At 31.3% G+C, this 25,044-nt stretch overlaps 1 protein-coding gene across 1 annotated transcript in view; it reads left to right on the forward strand.

Moving 5' to 3' along the window:
- The first annotated feature begins 228 nt into the window (after positions 1-228).
- Positions 229-25,044, forward strand: part of LOC149488542 (suppressor of lurcher protein 1-like) — a 39,211-nt gene continuing 14,395 nt past the window's right edge. Inside the window, exons 1-3 of the mRNA XM_089695249.1 lie at positions 229-273; positions 16,135-16,207; positions 18,476-18,653. Coding sequence (XP_089551375.1) covers positions 268-273; positions 16,135-16,207; positions 18,476-18,653 — 257 coding nt within the window. The 5' untranslated portion in view covers positions 229-267. The remainder of the gene's footprint in view (positions 274-16,134; positions 16,208-18,475; positions 18,654-25,044) is intronic.

Genomic DNA, 25,044 nt, shown 5'->3' on the forward strand with positions numbered 1-25,044 from the left:
AACTAATATTAATAATATTATAAATTCGAAAGAAGCTCCGTCTGGCTGTCGGTCTGTGTTTCCGTCGGTCTCTTTTTCACGCCTAAAGCACTAAACCAATTTGGATGAAATATATTGTTTGAAAATTATTTATTTAAGATATTATAATAACCTTAATAGGTTCTAGTCCATTAGCCTAGCCACTCAAGTATCAATTTTATACTAACATTTAATCAATCATATTTCATGAAAAAATTATTTGTTTCAGGGCTTACGGGATCGAGAAACATGAAGGTAAGGATAATAATAAATCAATAGACATAACTATAATAAAATAAATTATAATAATACCAGAAGGTTAAGGTATTTGTCGAACTATCTAATAATAAGGATTAACAAAAAAGTAATTTAATTAAAGAATACTTTTCATCATAGTTCTTGTATTGATTAATAATTCTAAATTGCAATTGCCATTACAGATTCACACAAGTCACAAATTCTCTAGACACTTGAAAATATAAAATTCTAAAAAACTATAGCAAATTATGAAATTAATCCATCACCTGTTTTTTAGAAACTGTTATTAAGTGATCACATCACACATTTCTATCAAAATAAATAAAAATGAACATTCATATCACATAGTTTTCGTTATCAAAGTTAATTTATCTCAGAAAGATTTTAACAGAAGAGATATAATAAACAACTTATTGCATGACAACAAACGATTGAAATTCTAAGAAAATAAAAATAATAAAATTTTCTACAAATTGGTTACTTGTCATCAAAAGATTTTCCACACTAAAAATAAAACAATGAATTTTAGGGCATGTTCTACTAAATTCCAAACATTTTTCTAGAAATTTGTCTCATTAAATTCCAATTAATGAGACATAGTTCTAACTAAGGGACAAAGGACTATTTACCGCTTTCAGTGTCAAATAATAGTACCCTTGTCAACTTGTGTACAAAGTTACAATGAAAACTAATACTGTTTGTGTTATATTCAAATTAATTTGACGACTCAAATATAGCTTGTAAATCAATAGGTTTGTTAATTAATATGTTATTCTACGGCTTCTTTACTGAACAATGCTTTTAGCATGTACATGGACTTGTTGTTAAAGTTTACGTTATGTAGGGTAGACGGATTTTGATAATAATCAGGTTATTTTCTATTATGTAATATTTGAAAGATCAATATATTTGAAAATAATATTGTGCGGTTTTGCTATTACAAAAGAATACATTATTATGTATTCTAATTAATAACATATATAAAAGAGATGCCTATCTTGCCGGTTCTTCTCCATAGATACTGCTTTCCGAATTGGTAAATGTTAAAGTATGTTTTGACGATTCAAAAGTGCTTCTAGAAGAAGTCTTATTGAATGAATAAATGTTTGAGTTTGTACGTAATATTACTACTAAGTAAAGTCTTAAATACTTAATAGTGGTTCTTTCATCACTATTCAACTAATTCCATCATCATTTAACTACTGCGTTACAGCGAAGACTGCAATCGCTTTGAAATAAGCTTAACTGATGAAAAATCTCCTGCAAATCCCCTTAATTCAATCCATTCTTAGACGTAATCATTGCCTTACTGATATCAGCTATCTATATTTTTAATATTTTATCGACTATTCTAATAGGAATCTTGTATAATATTTTGACACAAACAACATAGGTACACATATACAACCGAATAACACACTAACTAGAGATTAGTCATATGGACTCTTTAAAGTATTCATAGTCGCTATTTATTTTATTACTATTTGCATTTCTAAATTTATAGTTCAAATTTTTAAACCGATTTTACAAAAAAGAAAACATCAATGTAATATAGGTAAGTACCTATGTATATATTATAAATATATCTACTAAGCAGGCAATTAATAAGTATAAGAATAATTTGTAATCTATTGATAAACTTACAACTCGCAGTATTCGAAAGATATCTGAATTAGGTTTAGGAAAATCGATTAACAATCGACTTTCAAGAAACATCGACATTATATTCGTTCCAATGTTTTTCGTTAAACAAGGAACATCTAAATTTCCAATTGTTGTCTTATCACAACCGCGTCTTAACAAAATGACAAAGTAACTTTACTGAATATAATACTTAAAAGGAGTCGTTTTCATCAATAAATTGTCAAGTTTCGGATCGAGATGGATTTTGGGTTATTTATTTCAAAGGCTTTCCATGTTTTTCTTGTCAACATTTCCTTTTACCATGAACTAATTTCTTTTTTCATTTGTTCGGTTATTATTTTATCTTCCATCGTAAATATATTGTACACTGTAGATAGACAATAATTAGTAGGTAATCATGTAAAATAAGACCCAGTTTTTTAAAACTGGTCTAAGTATTTTCTAAATATTATCAATATACTATCATCGGTCATAAAGTAAAGTGACGAAAGGGTCGCAGCCGGCAAAACATAATAAAAAGTGTTATTCAGAATTGATTAATAAAATTTTATAGGTAATTGAGTCTCTATAAAAACGTACTTAAGTCTTAATAGATGGAAGATAAACTTAAAACATTTAAAATGTTATTATATTTTATCCAGTATTAAATTTATAACCGAGTCTAGTCTATGGTAGGTACTTATATTTGAAGAGGTAAAATTTGTCACCTTATGACGTTGTAGGGATAATCTCTGGATCTACTGAACAAATTTAACAATTATTTTGCCAATAGAAAGCCATGGTATCTGTGATTATCATAGGCTATATTTTACTATGTTTTTACTGCGGATTAACCCGCACAAAGCCCATAGTTGATGTTCATTTAACCGTTCATATTTAAGTACAAATTCAAAGCTTGTAATAAAAAAATGCCAGAAAATTAATATCAAACGTAAAATAATATTTTATAAGCTTACAAAATAAATAACAGCATAGATCAAAGAGCAGTTTAAAAACCGTAATCGTCTGTCATATCCAAGTCATAATTTACATAGCACCGCGGAGATATTTTCCCCAAACTTGGTCAAGTAAAAGTAATTTCTTTGTTTACACGACTCTCCACTCAATGTGCAGTTTTGATTGGCGATCTTCCAACATTTGTTTATGTTCCCTAAAAGCCACTCAAACGGACCTTTATTTTTCTCTGGAGGGACAACACGAATGGTCATTGTTTCGGAACAATTAAAACAGTCCCTTTAAAATATTTTAAGTTGAAAATCACAAGTCATGCGAGAGAGTAAAAAGTTATGCAGCAGATGTATTACAAACATTTTCTTTTCAATTATTGTTTTGTGAAAAATGTAAATATATTTTAATTATCATATAATTAAATTTTATTTAATTAATTATATTATAAAATAAACTCCGAATTAACTTAAGGCGTCTTGTCTGCTTAATGTACTACATGATACTACTGCAAGTTAGTTATATACAGTTTTACTTATACAATTGATAACAAGGAGTACTACAAGTATTACGAACTATTTTCTCCTTCGACAGTACCCCTTCCTTACATTTTTCATAAACTAATATAGGAAAAAACAAGCAATAAAAGTAATGACCCTAATACCACATACACAAATACTGTCAAGTGTTAATAAATCAAATCACACGTATATCTCTAAAGGCAATAATGGTAAACAATAACTTCTGAACGAACGTTTACTTAGACCCGAGAAAGGCTGGCCCAGATTTATGGTACACTATTATAAGCGCTATTACGTTTACTTAGGGTTCTTATCACTAAAATAGCTTGATATATGGACTGCTAAATCTGCGAGCATACTGTATTTTTAGTTGTGGAAAACATTTAGCAACGTTTCCTTTGGGTTTAGAAATATTCGACATTTCATAGTGAGAAAATTTACTCGCGAGGCTTCATGTTTTACCGAAAATATGGAAGCGGTAAATAAAATTAAATTAGAATATTGCTTTTTAAACAAACATAATAAAGTTACGAAGTTATTGGGCATTATTTTACATAATATTATATTCTTTATGTTATAAGGATTACCTCTCACTTGAAATCGTCTACTATCCTTGAACCTTAAAAATTTATTAGTTATTCGTCTCGTAAAACAAGTCTCACACCTGCTTAAGATAAAAATGCGAAAGTTTCTCGATATTTCTGACACTCAGAGGGACGAAATTTCTACAATACTTTCGATATTGGACCAGTATGAAATAAAAGTGAAGATCCATGTTCTCTTAAAGAAATGCATTTGCAGTAGCATTTTTCATCCACTTGATCAATAATAATTTTAATTGCTAAAATGTAAATTTAAGTCTTAAATCGTTATACGACTTTAGTTTTATAGCATTCAAATTGTTTATAAATGAGAAATTTAAATAATAATAAAAAATTAAGTAACAGTTAAACATTTAGGCATTTAGACTTAGGTATTTATGACAATTTTACAATAATAAAAAGGAAGATCTACGAAGACCTACTTAAAATAAATTACTTACCAATAAACTTTTTTTAAAGAATAAATTTATCAAAACTATAGACCACAAATTAAATTTACCCTTAATACTTTGATACCACATCATTCAACATTAAGTACTTAATCTCCTACGAGTTCTAAATCTAGGTTTTAGGTCGGTAATTCACATTATATAGAGGTTGTAGGTACTATGAATACTCTGGCTCTATTTATCTTCTATACCCAATTATATTAATAAAAATTGGCGGATTGTTGTTATTGCAACTACAGTTTCCAATGTGACAATTTATGGAATTTTGAATGTCTGTATGTTTAGAAGTTAATCTCACAAGAACTTCTGTGTGGAACTGAATTCCGTTTTCAACGATCTATTGCTTAGTCTAGGCACAGGTCTAGGTTCTGACATAATAATATTAGTTACCTTTTACCTACTAGACGGACTAAATCGCGGCAAAAGTCAAATAATATGCAAAATTACATTTTAAATACGCAAATTATGGCACTTCGAAATAATCTCTACGAATGTGATTATTCAATGACCTGTGAACGATATTTCGTATAGAAACGTATCGTAACGAATTTCAAATAAAATATTCCCTTTGTACTTTGCCAAAGCAATATCAGCCTTATATTTAATGTAGTAGGGCTCAAGGAATATGGATGATTAAAGATGATGTTTGAAGGCTGCCAACATCTCATATTAGAGTAAGAGGATTACGGAGGTGTTAGAAGGAAACATTGGGTACGAATGTCTTCATTTTGACGTAAAAGTATTATGTTTTCTTTGGGTCCTTTAGCGATAAGTTTTTAATTGTTTCTATGGCAAATAAAGTTACATTACTCTTCTTAAATAAGAGTTAATATTTTTTGAAGTGTAACTTTATCCGCGTTGAGGATAAAATTTCAAAATTGCGTCATGGCAATACCGTCACGTCATGAAGTAAGGCGGCGATTTTGGTATCTTTAAATCTTGACACAGAAGTTTCACTTCGGACACGTGTCACACATGCTCTTTTTTATAAAACAATATTTATATATATTTGGAAATAATAAGCCTAATTTTTTCCTTGAATTATAAAAATTACTGGCACGTTAGGGAAAAAATGTATAGTCAAAAAATACAATTACGAGGGGAACTGTAACCGCCATAAGTAATACTCATAAAGGATCCTTTGGGAACGAAAATATTTTGCTTTTAAACTCTTTTATTATTTTCCCGGGATTACTGGAATATTTCATTTAAAAAGTTTGTTTCAATATATTTTTATGTGTTCATAATGGGACTATTAAATTTGAGTATTTAATGAACCATTCACGTACCTAATAATGTTCTTTGTGCAAAAATAATCAATTGAAATAAACTTCACTAATTGAATCTAAAAATAACAAAAGAGACAATTAATCACAATCTCAGTCTCCGAAAAATAAACGTATTAAAATATTTATTCAGAAAAGATTCCATCTAGGAATATCTGTGACGTAGAATGTTCCAGAAAACGCCAACCTTTTATCGTAATAAAATTAATTGACACAATTAAAACGATGAGATGAATTATTATAAACGCTTCAATCTTCTACTTCAACAAATGGAAAATTACGCAATGTCCCTCTTTCATTTTCATTTAAACGCTGGAGTGATATTAGCAAAGAATACACTTAATTACGAAGTAGTGGAGGCTATTTAATTATTTTATATTCAGGGATTAGTATAACTAACGAGGGGCGATTTGTTAGCTTGTCAACATATATTTTTGTAGTATTTAAACATGATTGTTTTTAACTTGTTTTTAATCTTAAAGTATCGTAACCGATTTTCCTTAGCGACACGTCATAATAACCAAAAAAGAGATATAGTAGGTTGGATAATTTCTATTTTCTATTTAAGGGTAAGAAGTTAAAATAAAATGTAGGTGGGAAGAAATTAGATGAATTATTTATAGGAATCGACGAAAATAACTGAGCAACCAACAACAGATAAAACATCAGAACAAAATCTTCCTACTTATTAATACCTACATACGTATATAGATTTTATTAATTTGCGCCACAAATTTCCACGTTCTGAATACATTATTGAAATTTACACAAACAGCAGTCATTAAATTAAACGGAATCTCTTTGCCAGCGCAGCGCTTCATCGGCGAAAAAAGACATTGCTCATTTTTGGCACGCCACAATGAAAATCAACCCTTTACCAAATCTTCGTCTTTTATGACTTACATTTTTATTCCGGCTCGTGTTCACTCAACATTTGCAAATAACAATTCCGCTCAACATTAGCATAACAAGACCGCGAATTTGCAGGTTTCTCTGGCATTTATGGTTTATTTTCATTGAACGTTTTTGTTGCGGGTAGTTCGCAACTTACATTTGAACGACGAACATTTGTTTTGGTAAATGTTGCAACAACATTAGTTACGGAAATATAGTGGTGTACGTTTGTACACTTTCAAGTGTACACAAATAAAACTTGAAAAATATTGAATTGCATTGGCCATGTACTTTAGTTAAGCAGGCATATTGCACGTTTTGTTGTGACGAATTTACATCAGATTATTCGAGAAAGACTTGACCTAGTACCTACCTATAAGTTTGTTGGTACATATTATATTTCAAACACTTACTCTCATTTGTTTAAGGGAATTTAAAAATGACTACTCATTTAAATTACCTACCTACTTATAACTTGTTTATATATATACATAGACTTTTTATTTAATTAACACTGCATATTCATTATTCAATTGGAATTATATGTTGCTATAACGCAAATGGAAGCTTTTAAAAACAGCAAATAAATAATTGTTTACTTTATTGTTTCCACAATTTTTCATTATGCAAATTAATGCTGAGTCTGGTGGATTTACGTGGTTAGGAGGCGATTAGCTTCAATTAGCAAGCATTATTATGCTTTGGCCTTTGGCTAGTATGGTAATACCGGTTTTCGCTGTCTATATCTAGGTTAAGCACTCCTTAATCTATATGAGAATTTAAAGCCACTTCGGAAATACCTGTATTGGTACCTCTTTATTGTTTAACAAAAGTCATTTTATACAAATGAATGATTCAGGAGAAACCATTTAGTTCTATAAAACTGTGATTTGAGATTATACCATTATATATAAATTTTAAATTGTAAGACTGTGCAAGAAGAGGCTTATATTTTGTATATGTAGATGTTGATAAATAGTATTGGTTTTATTTTTTGCACGTTCTGGTCGTAACTTAGTTGATTTTATTGTTTAATTAAGTTAGCCATTTCATCTTTTCTGATAAGATAATCTTCTCACAAGACGATCAATTTATTGAAAAAAACATTTATATTAAGAAGTTAACACACAGTTCTAATTTGATTATAATAGTATCTTGTTTTAGAATGTGACTAGAACTCTATCACAAATGCACTAACATCTTATTACAAGTTACAACTACATCAACTGCAAAGTTCGTAAACTTTACAACCCTCTTGAATGCGGATGAGGTGCAGTGTAGAGAACTCTTAGTAGTTCAAAGATTAGATGTACGTGTGTGCGCATTGGCAGTGGCATAGAATTTATATTGATATGCATTTCTTTTATCTGCTTCAAAAAAGGGTATCTATAAAATTATAGGGCCGGAGTTTTTATTGTGTGATCTTCAATACACAGTATTGAGTACCTAGATATATTTTTTTCGAAATAACTAACATGATATTACATCAATATTTGATAGTGGGATTCTGGTAAAGTCGAGAAAATTTCGATAACGATTTATATATGTTATGGACCAGGTGATTAATGCGGGCATTATTTATAATGCCCGAGCATTATGAATAATGTCTAGCTTTATTGGGCTAAGTGATTAATTACTATCTTAACTTCATTATTTATCACATTGCACGGTCATTATTATAATGCTACATGACAATTGGGCAATTTGATAATAAAGCTATATTTAACCAGGACATAGAGAATATGCTGAGTACGTGGTTGGAGGATAACAACACTAAGAAATGGTCAGAAGGATTACATTTTTTACAATTAATGAAAAATAGAGCCCATCACACAGGTATTAACTGTACTCCATATGAAGCCATGTTTGGAACGAAGTTGAAAGTAGGGCTTAAAAGTTCTTCTATACCACATGAGGCTCTGCTTGATATTAATTCTGAAGAAGACTTAGAGAAACTATTATCTACTGAGAGCACTATTACTGAAAGGAATCAAGTGGTTGTCAACGAAAATGATCAAGAAGAGTCCGCCAAAAATGATCAAGTAGAGTCCGCCAAAAATGATCAAGTAGAGTCCGCCGAAAATGATCAAGTAGAGTCCGCTGAAAATGATCAAGTAGAGTCCGCCGAAAACGATCAAGTAGAGTCCGCCGAAAATGATCAACTCGAGCCCATCGAAACTAACCAAGTGGAGTCCACTCAAAATGATTCAAACCCAATACCCACAAACGAAAACGAAAACCTAGAGCGCAAAAAAGAAAATGTTATGGCAGTTAGGAAACTAGCTTTACAAAATTTGCAGAAACAAGCAAATAAAATGTTGGATGTATCAAGCGCTAAATATCCCATGGCTGCAATTGGTGACACTGTAAGAGTCCGAGTTCCCGAAGTTGATCGCGCTCGTAGCGATGGAAGAAATATGCTTGCTACAGTTATTGAATTAACAGCCAATAACCTTTATAAACTGGGAACAAAACAAGGTGTTTTAAACCAACTATATTCAAGAAACTAATTTACTGTCTGCAAGGAAAGATTTGTTTCGCCTGAAGATATTCCAGAGACACAGATTTCGCTGAGAGAGTGTTGTAGAATGTCATCTAGATGCGGAGGGCAAGGTTATAATAGATGTGGTTGTAAAGGTGGTTGCAAGTCGGATAAATGTAGTTGTCGCAAAGCCAAAAAGCTGTGTACCTCAAAAAGCCATCACAGTGGCAGTTGTTCTAATAAATAAACCTGTTACTTGCTACATTTTATTTATTTATTTTATTTATAAATAAATAAAATGTAGCAAGTAACAGGCTACATATTGTATAATTATCGTTTTCAATTTTAGTTATGTTCTATTTTACTTCTTCACATTTCGTTTATTAAGAGTAATTGCTAATTATGCCAAATAATGAGTCTGATTGCTTAAACTTTAGTTTATTTTATGTTTCATAATAATAAGTCATTTCTATAAAACAAAGGTACGTTGTGAAATTTTTGTTTTAAATTTAATTATATTTTATGTTATATTTTTAATATGACTTTCCTTAAGTTTTAAATGCAAAAACTAGTGGATTTTTAAGGTAGAAGTCCTTGGTAATTAATCCAAATAATGAGCCTGATTGTTTAAATGGTTTAATATTTAGTTTATTTTAACCCTTATTAAAACGCTGGGAGCTATACTTCCCACGTCTCAGATTGAAGTAAATCGTGTTTTATTTTTATATGCTTAAACCTAATGCAGTGTAATATTTATCTATGCAATCTTAACATTTTAGAGAACTTTTTTTCATGGAAACACTTTTCAGAAAATTATTACATGTCATGGTAAACACACGTCAAAGTCGGGTGACGTGATTTTGCAGCCGAAAACGACCGTTATTTTTTAGTTTTTGGTGTAGTGCTCAAAAAAAATTAGATAAGTAGATTTTAGTTCTAGCTATGTAAACTAGACTATATTACGGTTGCGTGAAACGTAAAAATATGCCCAGAATCTTTCTTTTATACCTTGCTAGAGTCGATTGAAATTAAGTCTTTAAGTGGGAAGATATCATCCCAGTGTTCGTCACTACACACGACATTCGGAAATTCTATATATAAAATCTGTGTGTCTAAAAAATCTTTTTTAGTTGGTTTATGCAACTTATTTATTGTTATTCGTTATTTCCTGATCAGATAATTAGAAATCTCAACTCAATACATTAGTATTTACCTATTGTTTTTATTTTGTTGTAGAAAAATGCCATTTTTATGTTGAAGTCATTCATTTTTCAATTCCCGAATTCTTCCCTCAGTAAAAGAAACTTGCATTGATGAGTACTTTCACCTCCTTTATTAAAAAACTTGTTCTTTATAATTTTTTACGATAACATTAAATTCACAAGTGGAGTCAGGGCAACTAACTAGTGTTTTAAAATATTGATGTCTGGAGTGGACACTGGGAGCTATAGTTCCCACCTTTCCAAACTTTTTACAAGAGAGAACAGATGACGGGATATATACTTCCCACCGAAAAAAGGGTACTTCCCCCCCACTAACCCCTTTTTTGTGTGTATTTTTTAAATCTACGACCCAAAATTACCCAGGAACGTATCTTACTTTTTTGTTAGCTCCTCCACAGGCTCGCGTTTGAATAAGGGTTAAGTTAAATGACAATAACAATAAAAAAATAGTAATTAAATATGTTTGTATTACTCTGCCCAAAAGGTGATGGGCAATATGTATAATGCCCGGTCAATTTGATTATTTGAATAATTATTATCAAATTGCACTCTCATATTGGGCATTTTTCATAATGCCCGTGCATTATGTATACTGCCCAATTTATCACTTGGTCCATAACATATACAATTGATGCAATTTGCTAAATTCTTTATTCTTAGCTCTGGAACGAGAGAAAGCATTAATTTTAAAAGGTTAAAATATGTGATATTTTGTTAGTTTACTTTAGATATTTAATATAAAAAATTGATAATGTGTGAAATATATACCTATAAAATATATAAAGAGCTTTTTATTTTATTAACGCTTTAGTTTGTACAATAAATAAACAGGAATTAATCGAAAACTGAGGGACATCTAATAAAATTCGAGCTCGGAGTGACCTAAGAAGGGTTTTATGATAAATACATAAGTTCCATGAAAACGTCGCAAATTTAGAAAACCATTTATAATGCAGAGGGTCAAACTATTCACAAAGTTATGGGCTCTTAGGAATTTATAAGTCGTATATCAATTTATTTATGCTATACTCACATACAAATAAACGGCCTTAATCATAGTTAATTGGGGTCTAAACAACAATTGATGAATATAATAATAATTATGAATTGTGGTCAAAGAGTAAAGATTGTGGTTATGAAGGATATTAACCATTGACCCGAAGTTGCCCTTAATCTCCGTACGTTCATTTTTAATTTTACATAATGTTGTTCTTTGTAGAAATTAAGTTTTTTTTCCCAGACAGTCAGCCAATCAAAGATTTTATTTGTTACCAATAATTACAACGAAAACAATACGCGATTAGGATGCGCTAGATTGAATATGATATAATATTTAATTTATAATTATTTTCAATTTTCTTTTTGTAACATTTTATGTAACACCTTCCTGCGGCAATTAATTTTATAACAGTTACAGATGAACTCCAGTTACTGGAGTTCATCTGTCTTCTGTGGTTCAGTTGTTGGCTGAATGTGTACTATTCTTTGATATCTTAAGCTTTTAAAGACTGGATTGTGGACGTATTTGTATAAAAGCGAGTCGTACCTATAGATGCAATAGATAATGTTAAAACTGAAGAAAGTTTAGCCCGAAATGAGAAAATTAAAGGTTTAAACAAACACCGAGGGAGCAGGTGGATGGAGTCAATGTTCTTTTAGTCCGGTTCGAACTTTCAAAGGCTTTTTTTTCCTTTGACGCGGTCAATAGAACCTCATATTGGTTTCATTTGCAATTGCTTTGTGCGATGTAACTTTGTCTATCCTATTTTTAAACCCAAATATCCTTTGTGGATATTAACGTATACATTTATACGTAGTTCTTTGCGTAGTTAATTTCGGAACAAAAGTTTCATAGTACATGATAAACTAAACACTTGATATATGAGAGAAAGTCGTAAAAACTGTAAGACTTCGTCCGTCACGACACTTTGTACTAGTTTGTCCACACGTGTGTATTGTTTCATTGTGCGTGTTATGTAATACGTAACCTTTTATGTTGACAGGGATTATGTTTCAACCGAGTTTTCCTGTGTTGTTTTATGTTCTATGTGGATTCTAAAATATCATAGACGTTTTGATTCATCAGTGTTGTAAGACATCTTAATAAGAGCATTTATTTCAATAACAAATGTTTTAATCAAAAAAATAAATCCAGTATAATAATTTCGTAACCAACTGAGTTAGAACCTTATTTCTTGTTAGTAAACTTTTGACACAACGATACGATAATAATAAAAAATATGCAATAGCTTAAAAATTAATTAGGTAAGTACCTATTTAATATATTTTAATTTATTTCATAATAGAGGTCCGCCCCGGCTTCGCCCGTGGTACATATTTCGTAATAAAAGGTAGCCTAAGTCCTTTCTCGGGTATCAAAATATCTCCATACCAAATTACATGCAAATTGGTTCAGTAGTTTAGGCGGGATTGAGTAACAGACAGACAGACAGAGTTACTTTCGCATTTATAATATTAGTATGGATTAATAATATTATTACGCGTGGATTTCAATACTATATGTCACCCTTTTACAAAGGCAACAAAGTTATTTTACAGGAAATGATTAGCAGCGGTTTAAATCATCCGTATACATATAACAAAGTGGTAATAAGAAGTCATATAAAAGTTATCAATGCCTGGCTGACCTACATAAATTGTGCCTATAGGTTTTCTGAAGCCATATGTGTACTTATTTTTATCGACACTTTTATAGCATTAGATAGAACACACCTTGGATTATTGTTGTTCTAATATCTATTATAAATATTATAAAGGCGAAAGTTTGTATGGATGCATGGATGTATGGATGTTTGCTACTCTTTCACGTAAAAACTACTGAACCGATTACAATGAAATTTAGCACACATATAGAGGGTAACTTGGATTAACACATAGGATAGTTTTTATCCCGGAAATCCCACGGGAACGGGAACTATGCGGGTCTTCCTTTGCAAACGCGGGCGAAGCCGCGGGCGGAAATCTAGTCTATTATAAATAATCATAATTATAAATTAGATAATTTTTTAGCAGTTGAATACGATTTTAAAAACGTTTGATAGAACACAAAAATATAATATAATGTCTTCTTTAACTACTGACTCAATACATATTGGCAAGATGAGCCAGTCTATTGCTTATAATAATTTTTATACTTATAGAATATATATTATAATGTAAATTTTGGAACAGAAGCTACTAACCATTCTTTATTAATCTAATTCTTATATTAGCTATACAGTACTACTTACTAGTATACCTTGTATATATTCTGCGGTATTCGTTTTTCGAATAGTCTGATACACTAACAGAATATTATAAGGAATTTGAGAAATCGACGAGATTCAATATAAAATACTTTTTTCATTCTAAGAAACGCAATACACCTTCTGAAGAAATTTATTCTATCGCTTTAACGATGATCTTTCAATAGCCCAGTCATATTAGGGGTTTCACCTCGGAATGAAAGATAATAAGCTGGAAATTGGTAAAAACCTTTGTTTTGGTACCCTAAATATTGTCTCAAAAGTCACAAATTCTATCGTGTCCGCGTCTTAAGATATTGAAGGTCAAAGGTCACAAAAAACGATTTTTCGCGAATATCTCGGTTCCTATTGCTTAAATGATATTTTCACCTATTATGAAAGTTGTAGAGTATAAAATTCTCTACAACTTTTGTCTAAACTTTTTTTTTATACGATCAACCGTTTTTGAGGTAGAGCGCGAAGAGTGCGCAGCGTACAGTCATATATGAGCTAATGCAGGGTCAAGCGTGAGTTATGGTTATCAGTACGTTGTATATAATATCATTTAAGCAATAGGAACCGAGATATTCGCGAAAAATCGTTTTTTGTGACCTTTGACCTTCAATATCTTAAGACGCGGACACGATAGCATTTGTGACTTTTGAGACAATATTTAGGGTAACAAAACAAAGGTTTTTACCAATTTCCAGCTTATTATCTTTCATTCCGAGGTTGACCCCTTTTTTTACCTAATTTCACTGGGCTACAAGGGAATGGTAAATTTTCTAGTACGTGAAATAGTGGTCCAAGCATATTGGCTTTTTGTGAGGTAATCCTGTATGTCTGCACCTCTAGGGAAGTGGCCGGGTTATGTTTAAAAGCATTGCTAGAAAACCCGTTTTATACGTTCCAAAAAACGATAAAATCAAGTACCTTTGAGCACAGTTACATAAAATTAAATACATCATAACATCACTTATATTAAAGTATAAATATGTAGTACTCTTTACCGTGGTTTGGTGGTGGTGGTAACAACGTACATAAATATACACAATATTTCATATAAAAGTAAAGTTTAAATAACCAAATAATCATTCGTACCTGATGGTTTACCATGTTGTCATAGCAGTATTATTTCCAGTATGGGGAAATGGTGGCACGAGACGACATGACAAGCACTATCATTCCACACTGAAATTTAATCACGGATTAGATGATGAAGTTGAAACATTCTAGATGCATTCTAGAACGTTCTTGTCAAATTGACCGTTCTGAAGTATGTTGCATGTGTGTGGAGAGATGCAAATACAATTTTTAACGCGATAGAAAAAGACAGATTGAATTGCAGTCACCAACGCAAAACAAAATAAATTGAGGGTAGATTAGAATTTTTCGTACCGCACTATTTTTCAATAATTTATTTTCATAATTTTTTGGATTATAATGCATTGTTGCATTGTTACATTTATATTTATATTATGTTACTGTGACTAAAAATAAGGTACGTGATAATATCATGTATTATGAAACATAATGTAGAAAGTGTCTGTTTTTGCTGTAAAATATAACTTCATTCGGCAATTACAAAGAAAGTGGAAGAATATTATGTCTTATGTTTCACGTAAGTGAATGTTTTAATTGACATTTGAAACGAATTTTTATACCATCACATCGTGTTTGATGAAACAGTTAAAGAAGATGAATCTTCCTAGTTAAGAAACCTACTCAATATCAAGTAGGTGCCAAAATTATAACCAATCTTATTTAATAGATATTAAATAAGATTGGTTATAATTTAGCGAAGAGATCTTCGCTTCCGAGAAACTCAAATTAATAAGCTTCAAAACACGTGTAAAGGCTTGTCATAAATCCAGTAAGAAGTTAATTAGACCAGGTCACGTAACGGGAAAAATAGCTAAGCAGATTTAAAAGTAGCTCGCGATGGAGTTTTCTTATTGGATTATTTAATATAGCTAGTAACAGTTAAATGGTAAATTGGTTTACTACAATTGGAAGTTTGGACATAAAATTTTGATGATTGTGTTGATGTTTCTGGGTGAATACTGGGAATTGATTTAAGTATGTATTGCATTAATTTGAAATTGTGTATAAAAATCGTTTTATAGTCGTATCAAATCGTAAAAAGTCGTAAAAAAATTTAGGCATGTTTGTTTCTAACGTTCACTATTTTTTAATTTTAGTCCTCAAAAGTTGTATGTTGTGTAAGTAGGTTGTATGTTTTACTTACTTACATATTATTGTGATTTACAAATTAATTACACAAAATAATACGTATATCATTAGTTTACTGTCTACTTTTACAATGCTACCTAGTAACTACCTGCCCGCAAGAAAATTTAATTCTCCGGCTCACGTATACGAAAGATACGAACAGAGTTAGATAAAAATCCATTAGTGAAAACGTAAATTAAAACTTTTCTTCGCCTTGCACTGTTTCAATTTCAAGAGAGAAATATCATTGAATCGTACCGATGCTATCTTTAATTTCTTAAATCAAGATAGAGATTTCATTCTATAACAATATCTAATCCAGCTTCGTATTTCAGACGTCAACCGCACTCATCCTGTTGCTACACTTATCTCTGAACACAGTTGATGAAGGCTTCGCTATAAATCCAAGTGAGTAAACTTCCCTTTTATACTTATGTTTTACTACAAGTGTGGATTTGTTCTGAAAGATATACGCTTTTACGTGTGCGCGTTACTTTTACAGCTTATAAAAATAACCCGGTTTGATAGTTATGTTTCGTATTTGTATGCTTGTTTCGAGATTATTTTGTTTTATTTGTGTTATTAATGATTTTTTTATTTTTAGTGAAGTAGGTATGTAACTTTAGTTGTTGTTGAAGAAAAGTACTTCGTCAGATTCTGTAGTGTTTGTCTATTTGTCTTCTTTTATGATCGTTGTAATTGTCTTGTAGATAATGAAAACTCAAATAATTTTAGTATCTCCTATTGTGTGAATGAAATGGCCGTATTATAAGTAAGTATCTATGACTATGGAAAAACTAATATACATAAAATTGATTTACTGTGTTTGTAACGCTAAAATTCGAGAAAGGCTAGACAGAATTGGCTAATGTTGAAATGTTTGTAGAAGCTGAGGGAAGGTACAAACGGAGATAAACATAAATAATAAGTTACGTAAGTCAACTTCATTTCATGAAAAACGATTTTTGGCGGACAAACCCATTTATTATTTCAAAAACAGAAACATTCATATTTAAATATTTCTACAAAATAGTTAAACATGTTTCTACACATGAACATAAAGCATTTCCTAAGTACGATGTTTACATAAAACTCCAGAACCAAGACAAACATCTTAGAACAAGCAGAATATTTTACTCTTGCGCTTGAAAGTATGTACCTACATTCCACAACCGACGAAATACTATACTTACAGTTCAAACAAATAGAGGAATTTGTTACTTTGCCGAAGCGGTTCCGTATTGTAACAACTAACTGAAGGGGATCGTCTTTCACAAGAACTTTTAAGATTTCACGTTGTTTGCTCACTCCTGTACCTTTTATCTATATCTTACTTTAAAAAAGAGCGTGTGTGTAGCACTAGTGTCAGAAGTGAAACTTCTTTGGCAAGATTAAAAGTTACCAAAATCGTCGTCTTGCTTTATAACGAGACGGTATTGCCATAACGCGACCTTGAAATTTACACTCAACGCGCCTGAAGAAGTTTCACTTCAAAAACACCGTAGCGTAGTAGTACCGTAAAACAATTAACGAAATATCAAAGGCACATAGGAATTAATTGAAAGGGAATTTTTATATTAAGAGAAAAGAAGATACAATTTAAGTAATTATATTCCAAAGGTTTCGAATATCAAATTAAAATCCCAACGGAAAATTAATTATTCTATCAGCCCGAAATTACGCGTATTATAATGCAATTTTGTATTGATATCGAAAATGATAAATATGAATGTTATTTTTCAATTTCTACGATTAAAATATTCCAATACTCGTTTACTCCACGAAAAACATTCAACTTTGACTATGGTTGTTGATGTAGTGATACAAAATAGATACGTAATATTACTTTTACATGGAAGTTTAATTTTATATTCACGTAGAAATAAACACGAGTTTATCCAAACTGTACGAAATGTGGTTACGTTAAATAAACCGAGACATCCCAAGTAATGTGATAAACTTTTAGAAGAACCGACAACATTAAGAAGAAACAGACATACAATATTAATGTAGTAGGTAGAGATAATGTAATTCAACAGTAATGAAGATCGACAACTGACAATTTTAACTTATAAAGAAATAAATACTTACAAAGAACTTTGTTTGGGTATTGAATGATAAATACTAAGACAAAACAATATGGTTTGGAACTTCGTAATGTTAAAGCAACTGCCTAACTTTTAAAGGGGTGATTATTATCTGTATTACGAAGATAACGATGAATGTAAATCTCCTTACAATTTGATAATTGATGGTTGATTGTTGCTAAAAAAGGTGAATTAGCAGTTGCAATATACTCCTACTTTAATTTTATACTAGTATCACTCCATTCCCATACACATTTTGGTAAAAAAAAATACGAATAATTATCCCTATAACTTTAAATGAAGCATTCAACTTCTATTTATAGTACCTGCGTAAATTTTCTACTGTTCTTGCTAGATAAATTAAAAGTTTTTGTTTTGTATTCTTGCTATCGTTTCTCATTATTTATTTATTTCTCAATGAAATAAAACCTTGTTACATTTCGTCACAGCTTCAAAGTTTCTATAATGTTACGTCCCTGTCTGTTGCCCCACGTCTAATGAATGTATTTATCGTTGAAAGAGTCTCTAGTTATATATGTATTTTGAAACAATGTTTCCATTTAAAATTAAAAACTAATCTTTTCACCAGGTTGTGCGTGCATCCGCTTCACGTCACCACAAGGCAAGGAGCGGGGTACCTTCAGCAGTCCGGACTACCCCCGCCCGTACCCGCGTGCTCTCTGCTTGCTGTATACCTTCATAGCCCAGCCGCATCAGATCGTTGAGCTTGTGTTCACCGACTTCGACGTGTTTAAGGAACATCTTGAGTGAGTTTTTTTCTTCTGTAGTTAAATTTAGAACGATACTACCGCGTCTTCTTTGCGTTAAATATTTAGTTATAGACACCTTGAGCGAGCTGTTTTCTTTCAAAGTAAGCATCGTTAGAAAGGGAGAATCACTTCTTTTCTGAAGATAGGGTTTATAGTTCCCATGATTTATCAAGTTTTTTTAAATAGCCAGGGTAAATAAACGATTTTGTCTTCTTCTTCTTCGATTATATAATTGTAGGTGTGATAAGAAAAACTAAGAACTCTTTCGATAACTGTAAGTCAATATAAAAGCAACAATTTCACAAGAAATTGCCTTGTCGTTAAAAGATGGATCATCACGCTCATTTTATGCATCACGCTGTTTTATGGAATACCTCAGTAGTAGTTTCCAGTTACTTCGGACCAAAATAAGTGACAAACCCCCTCCAACACATCCTTAATTAATTCGAATTACTAGAATAACATACACTTAAAAATAAAATAATCGAGTAGGTACCATTTACCTAGCTTTTATATTTCTGTTTACTTAATAGCCCTTTATTTTTTTCAACATTGCTTTGACACAAAGATTACCAAAAATAAATAACTAAAAAGGTATACCTACTGTTCAGAATTGTATTCCAAAACGAAAAGACGCTACAGTTCAGTGCACCAAAACCAGTGACTCCATCTGTAAGGTACTTCGAGTAAACCAATATCCTTTCAGGTTTGTGTTTGATTGCCGCAGGGCAAGGAGCATCACTTTATAAGCGTTTGCTTGGAACTGTATTCACTTTCGTATTTACACACTGCAGTTACGGTTGCTCCGTTGAATATAGTCTGAAGTTCATCGTATATCGTTATGATATATTATGAGATATTGTTAAACGTGATAATATGTATTTTGCTTCATTTTACTTTTAATTACTAACTGAAAACATTAAAAATAAATGCTATAAAAATGGTATGTTTTTAAAATAAAAACCACTTTTATAGTGATGTGATTTTTCGTTTATCAAAATTGACGAATATGCTCACACTTATTGACTGACAGATAAGCAATAAGCGTCGCTTTGCAATAAGCGTCACTTTACCATCAAATATACAAGCAGAATAACAACAAAAATAAGCTGACAATCTACACAATTCCCATGGCCATAAACATAAAACATTATTGACGTTTAACACGAATATAACTCGCGGAGTTCTACTAAAATCTACATAATGCACCATTTACAATTTCGTCACATTTGCAACAATAAAATAGTCAGTCGAAGCTTTGAGTGCAATAAACTTCTTATGAATGGGACATCTCACGAAATGGAACGGTTATTGTTTGAAGTTCTTTGAATGTTGAACAAAAGACGTAATTATTTCATTGCGATTTTCACCATAGAGAAATATGAAAAACTAGGTGTAGGTAGATATAATCAAAAAGACATATTTGTAGATGTGTTTTGACATTTCAAAGGATTTACTCGTTGTATTTCGTATTAGGATCAAACTAAAACTACTATCTCAAACTTATACCAGTCTGTTCGCGATAAAAAAAACCTAATAAATAGATTTTCATTTTGTTTTCACCAATAGATAGCGTGCTAATATAATAAAGTTTTAGAATATAATTTATAATAGTAAAGTTTGAGACAATGAGAAGCCGCGGGCGGAAAGCTAGTTATAGAATAAAATAGAAATTCTTATAATTCTAGAACCATCCAGAACAACTATTATTCTTGACGTATTGTATTAAACTTGATAGCAATCTATTTTACGACCGATCCTTTCTTAACCTACCCTTAGGCAATGCGTAATTTATCCATAATTATATTATAAGCTACGCAAAATGAAGGATATCTACAATCTACATCCACTCAAAGTAAAATATTTATTAATACAAGACGGTTTCTTTTCTTAATTCTTAAATCTGTTTATTATGTTACAAGTTAATTATGCCCTGAATTAGCTTAAAATATAGCATTATTGTATGTTTTTTATTTATCTTAAAATCAGGCAACGGGCAAATTATAATTTATATACCTAGGCCTATATCATGCAAACAGATATAAAGGCACATAATATATCTTAAAAAGAATAAAAAATACCTTACAGAGTAACATACATACAATCAACGTACCTACATTTTAATATTATATTAGGTAGGCACTTAATAGAATATAAATTAAAACTTAGCAGTAGGATGATATCAAAGTATAGCAAATAATTTCGATCAATAATGAATCACCTCAACAAAGAAGGGCTGGTCTAATAAATGAATAGTACCTAAATAGTCGAAAGAAAATAATTACAAAATATGTAAAACTTCCAATACAAACATGGTTCTCTACACAAATACGTAATCCATACGAAACGAGAACGACCCAGAAAGCTAAATAGAGGTTTCGCAAATCAGGATATTATATTCTAAATCAACGTTTAAAACATTTATTACGCCCATAGTAAGGGAGTCGTATTTCCTAAGGGTGCACTCACACACATCAGTCACCGTCAAGTCACCGATGACTGATCGGTGACGGTTTGTGTACGTATCCACAAACACCAGTCACCGTCATGTTGTCCGTCAGTCACGTCGCCGGTTTGACTGAATCATTGAACACATACATCAGGTTAGTGAGTGATTAGACGTGTGTCACGCTAGAGAACATGTAGCAATTGACGGTAGCACGACGCTGACTGAACTGAGACGTGACGGCACCGGGTGAGTGGGGATAAAAGTATGGTACATGTATGGAAAGATTATTTGACGTGCCTGACCGGGGACGTCACTGATAGATTTCGTGCCGGCGACTGTCGTGTGGGAACAGAGTCATACTAGAACTATTGATACATATTTTTTTTTAATCCTGTCCGGTGACGTGCCGTGACGGTGACTGATGTGTGTGAGTGCACCCTAAAAGCATTTATAAGTATCAAATATTAACGAACCCTATTCGATATTTCTTCGTTTCAAATTTCGTTTCTAAATATATTAAATACTAGCTTTCCGCCCGCGGCTTCGCCCGCTTTGTCTTAAAACCTAATAAATTATATACAAAACCTTGCTCGAGAACCATTCTATCTATTAAAAAAACCACATCAAAATCCATTGTGTAGTATTTAAGATTTAAGCATACAAAGGGATATAGGGACAGAAAAAGCGACTTTGTTTTATACTATGTGGTGATTATAATCGGGTTCACTTTCAGCCATGTTTTATTAATAGAAATACCTCAATAAGTCAATAGTGGAAAACTAATCTCGGAATGGCCTATTCACGTCCTATCGTAAACCAATTACAAGGTAACTAATCTATTACGCAACGCATCTAATTTCTTACTTAAAGGGCCCACTACAATAATCCATACTATAATAGTATAAAGCTGAAGAGTTTGTTTGTTTGTTTGAACGCACTAATCTCGTGAACTACTGGTCCGATTTGAAAAATGCATTCGGTGTTAGAAAGCCCATTTATCGAGGAAGGTTATAGGCTATAATATATCATCACGCTACGGCCAACAGGAGTGGAGCCACGGGGGTGAAACCGCGCGGAGCAGCTTTAATTAATATAGCTAAAAACAAAAAACACGCTTAAAATGATATTATTGTATTGTGTTGTAATTGTATAAAGTTTTAATTATTCTATTTGTCTGTTTAAAGTGTGTCAAAATCGGGTCTGAAGCAGTTGGTTACATTCTAACATACAGGTTCTACACAGTACACTACAGTTCTAGCTAATAAAAGCATAAAAAAATATTTTTATATAAATTTATAATGCACTAGCTTTCCACCCGCGCGCGGCATCATAAAACCTATCCTATGTCCCGGGGTAAAAAGTAGCCTATGTCCTTTCTCGGGTATCAAAATATCTCTATAACAAATTTCATGCAAATTGGTTCAGTAGTTAAGTTGTGATTAAGTAACAGACAGAGAGACATAGTTACTTTCGCATTTATAATATTAGTATGGATTTGAATGTCATTAAACCAAAAATATCAAATTCAAATATTTTTATTTAAAAATTCGGAGCTTGTTATGTTATATCATGTTTTACATTGTTGATGTATTTGCTCCAACAAACTCCGTCTTATTATTTATTCTGTTACCAAGCCCGCAATGAGGTTAATTTGTGAAGTTTGTTAATTTTTAGACTTACACAATTAATTAATGAAAACGTTAATATTGTGATAAGATACATTTATTACTTGAATAATATATCCTACTAATGATGTCTCTTGCCTTGCGACGCGGCAGTGTATGATGGTATTAACTATAAATAAATAGAATATCCTCCTGTAAGTATAATATTATCATATTGCATTTAAGTTTTCGCGTATACTAGTTGCAAATTACAACCGAGAATGGCCGTCTTAGCCGCAGTTTGTCAGGACGACTTAATTTTGAAGCAAGATTTTTTTTCAAAATTAATTCCATCACTGTATTAACGTTTCGTGAATTATTTTGTTTAATAAAATGAAATCGAGACTTGTTTCCTAACCAACAAACAAATGAATACGAATAAACACGCGTTAATTATTAAAACTAATTAACAATGAACCACAATATTGTAAATTAATTTTTAATTAACAAAGTAGTCGAAGCTCTGTGGTAGGGGATACAATCTTTTATTTGTTTGTCGTTTGTCTGTGTCGTACACTATTGTAGGTCATAAATTGTTCCATGCTCCCGTGGAAGAGGAATAGCCCGGTGTATTGTAGGTAGCGTCGTTTTGTTAGGGAAATCGGTTTATTGCTGAAGATACTAGAGTTTTGCAAAACATTATATCTTGTGCTACATCTTACCGAGTTTGAAAGTACTTATATTTTCACGCGTTTTGTAAAAATATAGAGGGATAAAATATAGTTGGAGCATTTTTATTTTTTTTAATAATTTTGCTGTATCTGCTATTGAAACAAGGCGTGACGGTTAGCATAGATAATATTAAATTAGTGTACATATTTTATTTATAAGTAAAATTGTTGTCCTAACATCGGAATAGGTACCGTTGCATTTTTAAAGGGGTCTAGAATTGCTATCGCAATTTCTATTTGCATCGTATTTACAGTTAACACCTCAAAAGGGTGATTTGTACTTAAAATGCATATTAATTCTTCGCAATGCATGTAATAACGTCGGGGACGGAGTAATAAAAAGGTTTCGCATAATTTCAGCGCATGTAGAGAGTACTCATAAAATAATTTTCCGGTACAGTGGTGAAAGTAAACATTGTAATTGTAATTACTGTACTACACTTTGGATTAAAATTATTGTTTGAATTTAACGTTAATTTAATTTGTAAGTTGGCTGTAATTGTCAACTAATTAATATTCTTTATAACCTGTTTCGGGTGATGTATTCACCCGAAACATTCACTGATACAATCGGATGTATTTAATTAGCTTGTTTTATTAGCATAATGTGAATAGCTGTTTATTAACAATCGGTTATCTATTATACCCACATTTAAATTGGCTAAATAAGACTAGAAATATCATAAAATCTATAAGTACTAATATTATAAAGCTGAAGAGTTTGTTTTTTTGTTTCTTTGTTTGAACGCGATAATCTCAGGAACTACTGAACCGATTTGAAAATTCTTTCGTTGTTATATAGCCCATTTATCGAGGAAGGCTATAGGCTATAATATAATTATTATCATTACGCTAAGACCAACAGGAGCGAGACCACGCGGGTGAAACCGCGAAGCGCAGCTAGTACGTCATATATATATAGGTACGTGAAACTATAAGCCTATGTCTTATTTGGGTTTTCAGCTACCTACAAATTTCATTGTAACCGGTTCAGTAGTATTTGCGTGAAGAGTAACAAACATCCATCCTCACAAACTGTCGCATTTATAATACCCACGCTATTAGAAGAATTATATAAGTATTTGTGTACTGGTTGTAAATATTAAATTATGTATTTGGCCATTCAAAAGTGCATCCATAGGAAGTCTAGTTGAATGAATGAATATTTGAGTTTGAGTCAGCTGTCACCCTCATAACTATATTGTATTTATATCTATATTACATTACTTTGTCGACCTTTTAAGGACTTTCATAAGTTTTTCACAAAGGCCCCAATGTCTTAGTAGTTCGGAAACAATAAATCGATCCAAAACTTCCAACGTTCTTGGAAGGAAGTAATTGTATGTGACATAGTGCATGGGTATTGATAGACAGATTAATATTCTGATAGAATAATAATTTATTATGACGATTGTGGGTAGATAGAATAATATTCTGAAAGAATAATATTTATTAATTGAGAGAAAATGCAATTATATATGAAAATAATGGTAATTGATCTCTTGAATCGAATGGTATAAATAATTGGATATTTAATATTATTATTAAATACATTGATGGATTAATAAAGCATTATGATAAAGTACATTGAAAGGTTTTCATTT

Source organism: Colias philodice, chromosome 5, assembly GCF_061535455.1.
Source record: "Colias philodice isolate Cphi_HAF_F1 chromosome 5, ilColPhil1 Martin Lab GWU primary, whole genome shotgun sequence".
In the NCBI taxonomy this organism is placed as follows: Eukaryota; Metazoa; Arthropoda; class Insecta; order Lepidoptera; family Pieridae; genus Colias; species Colias philodice.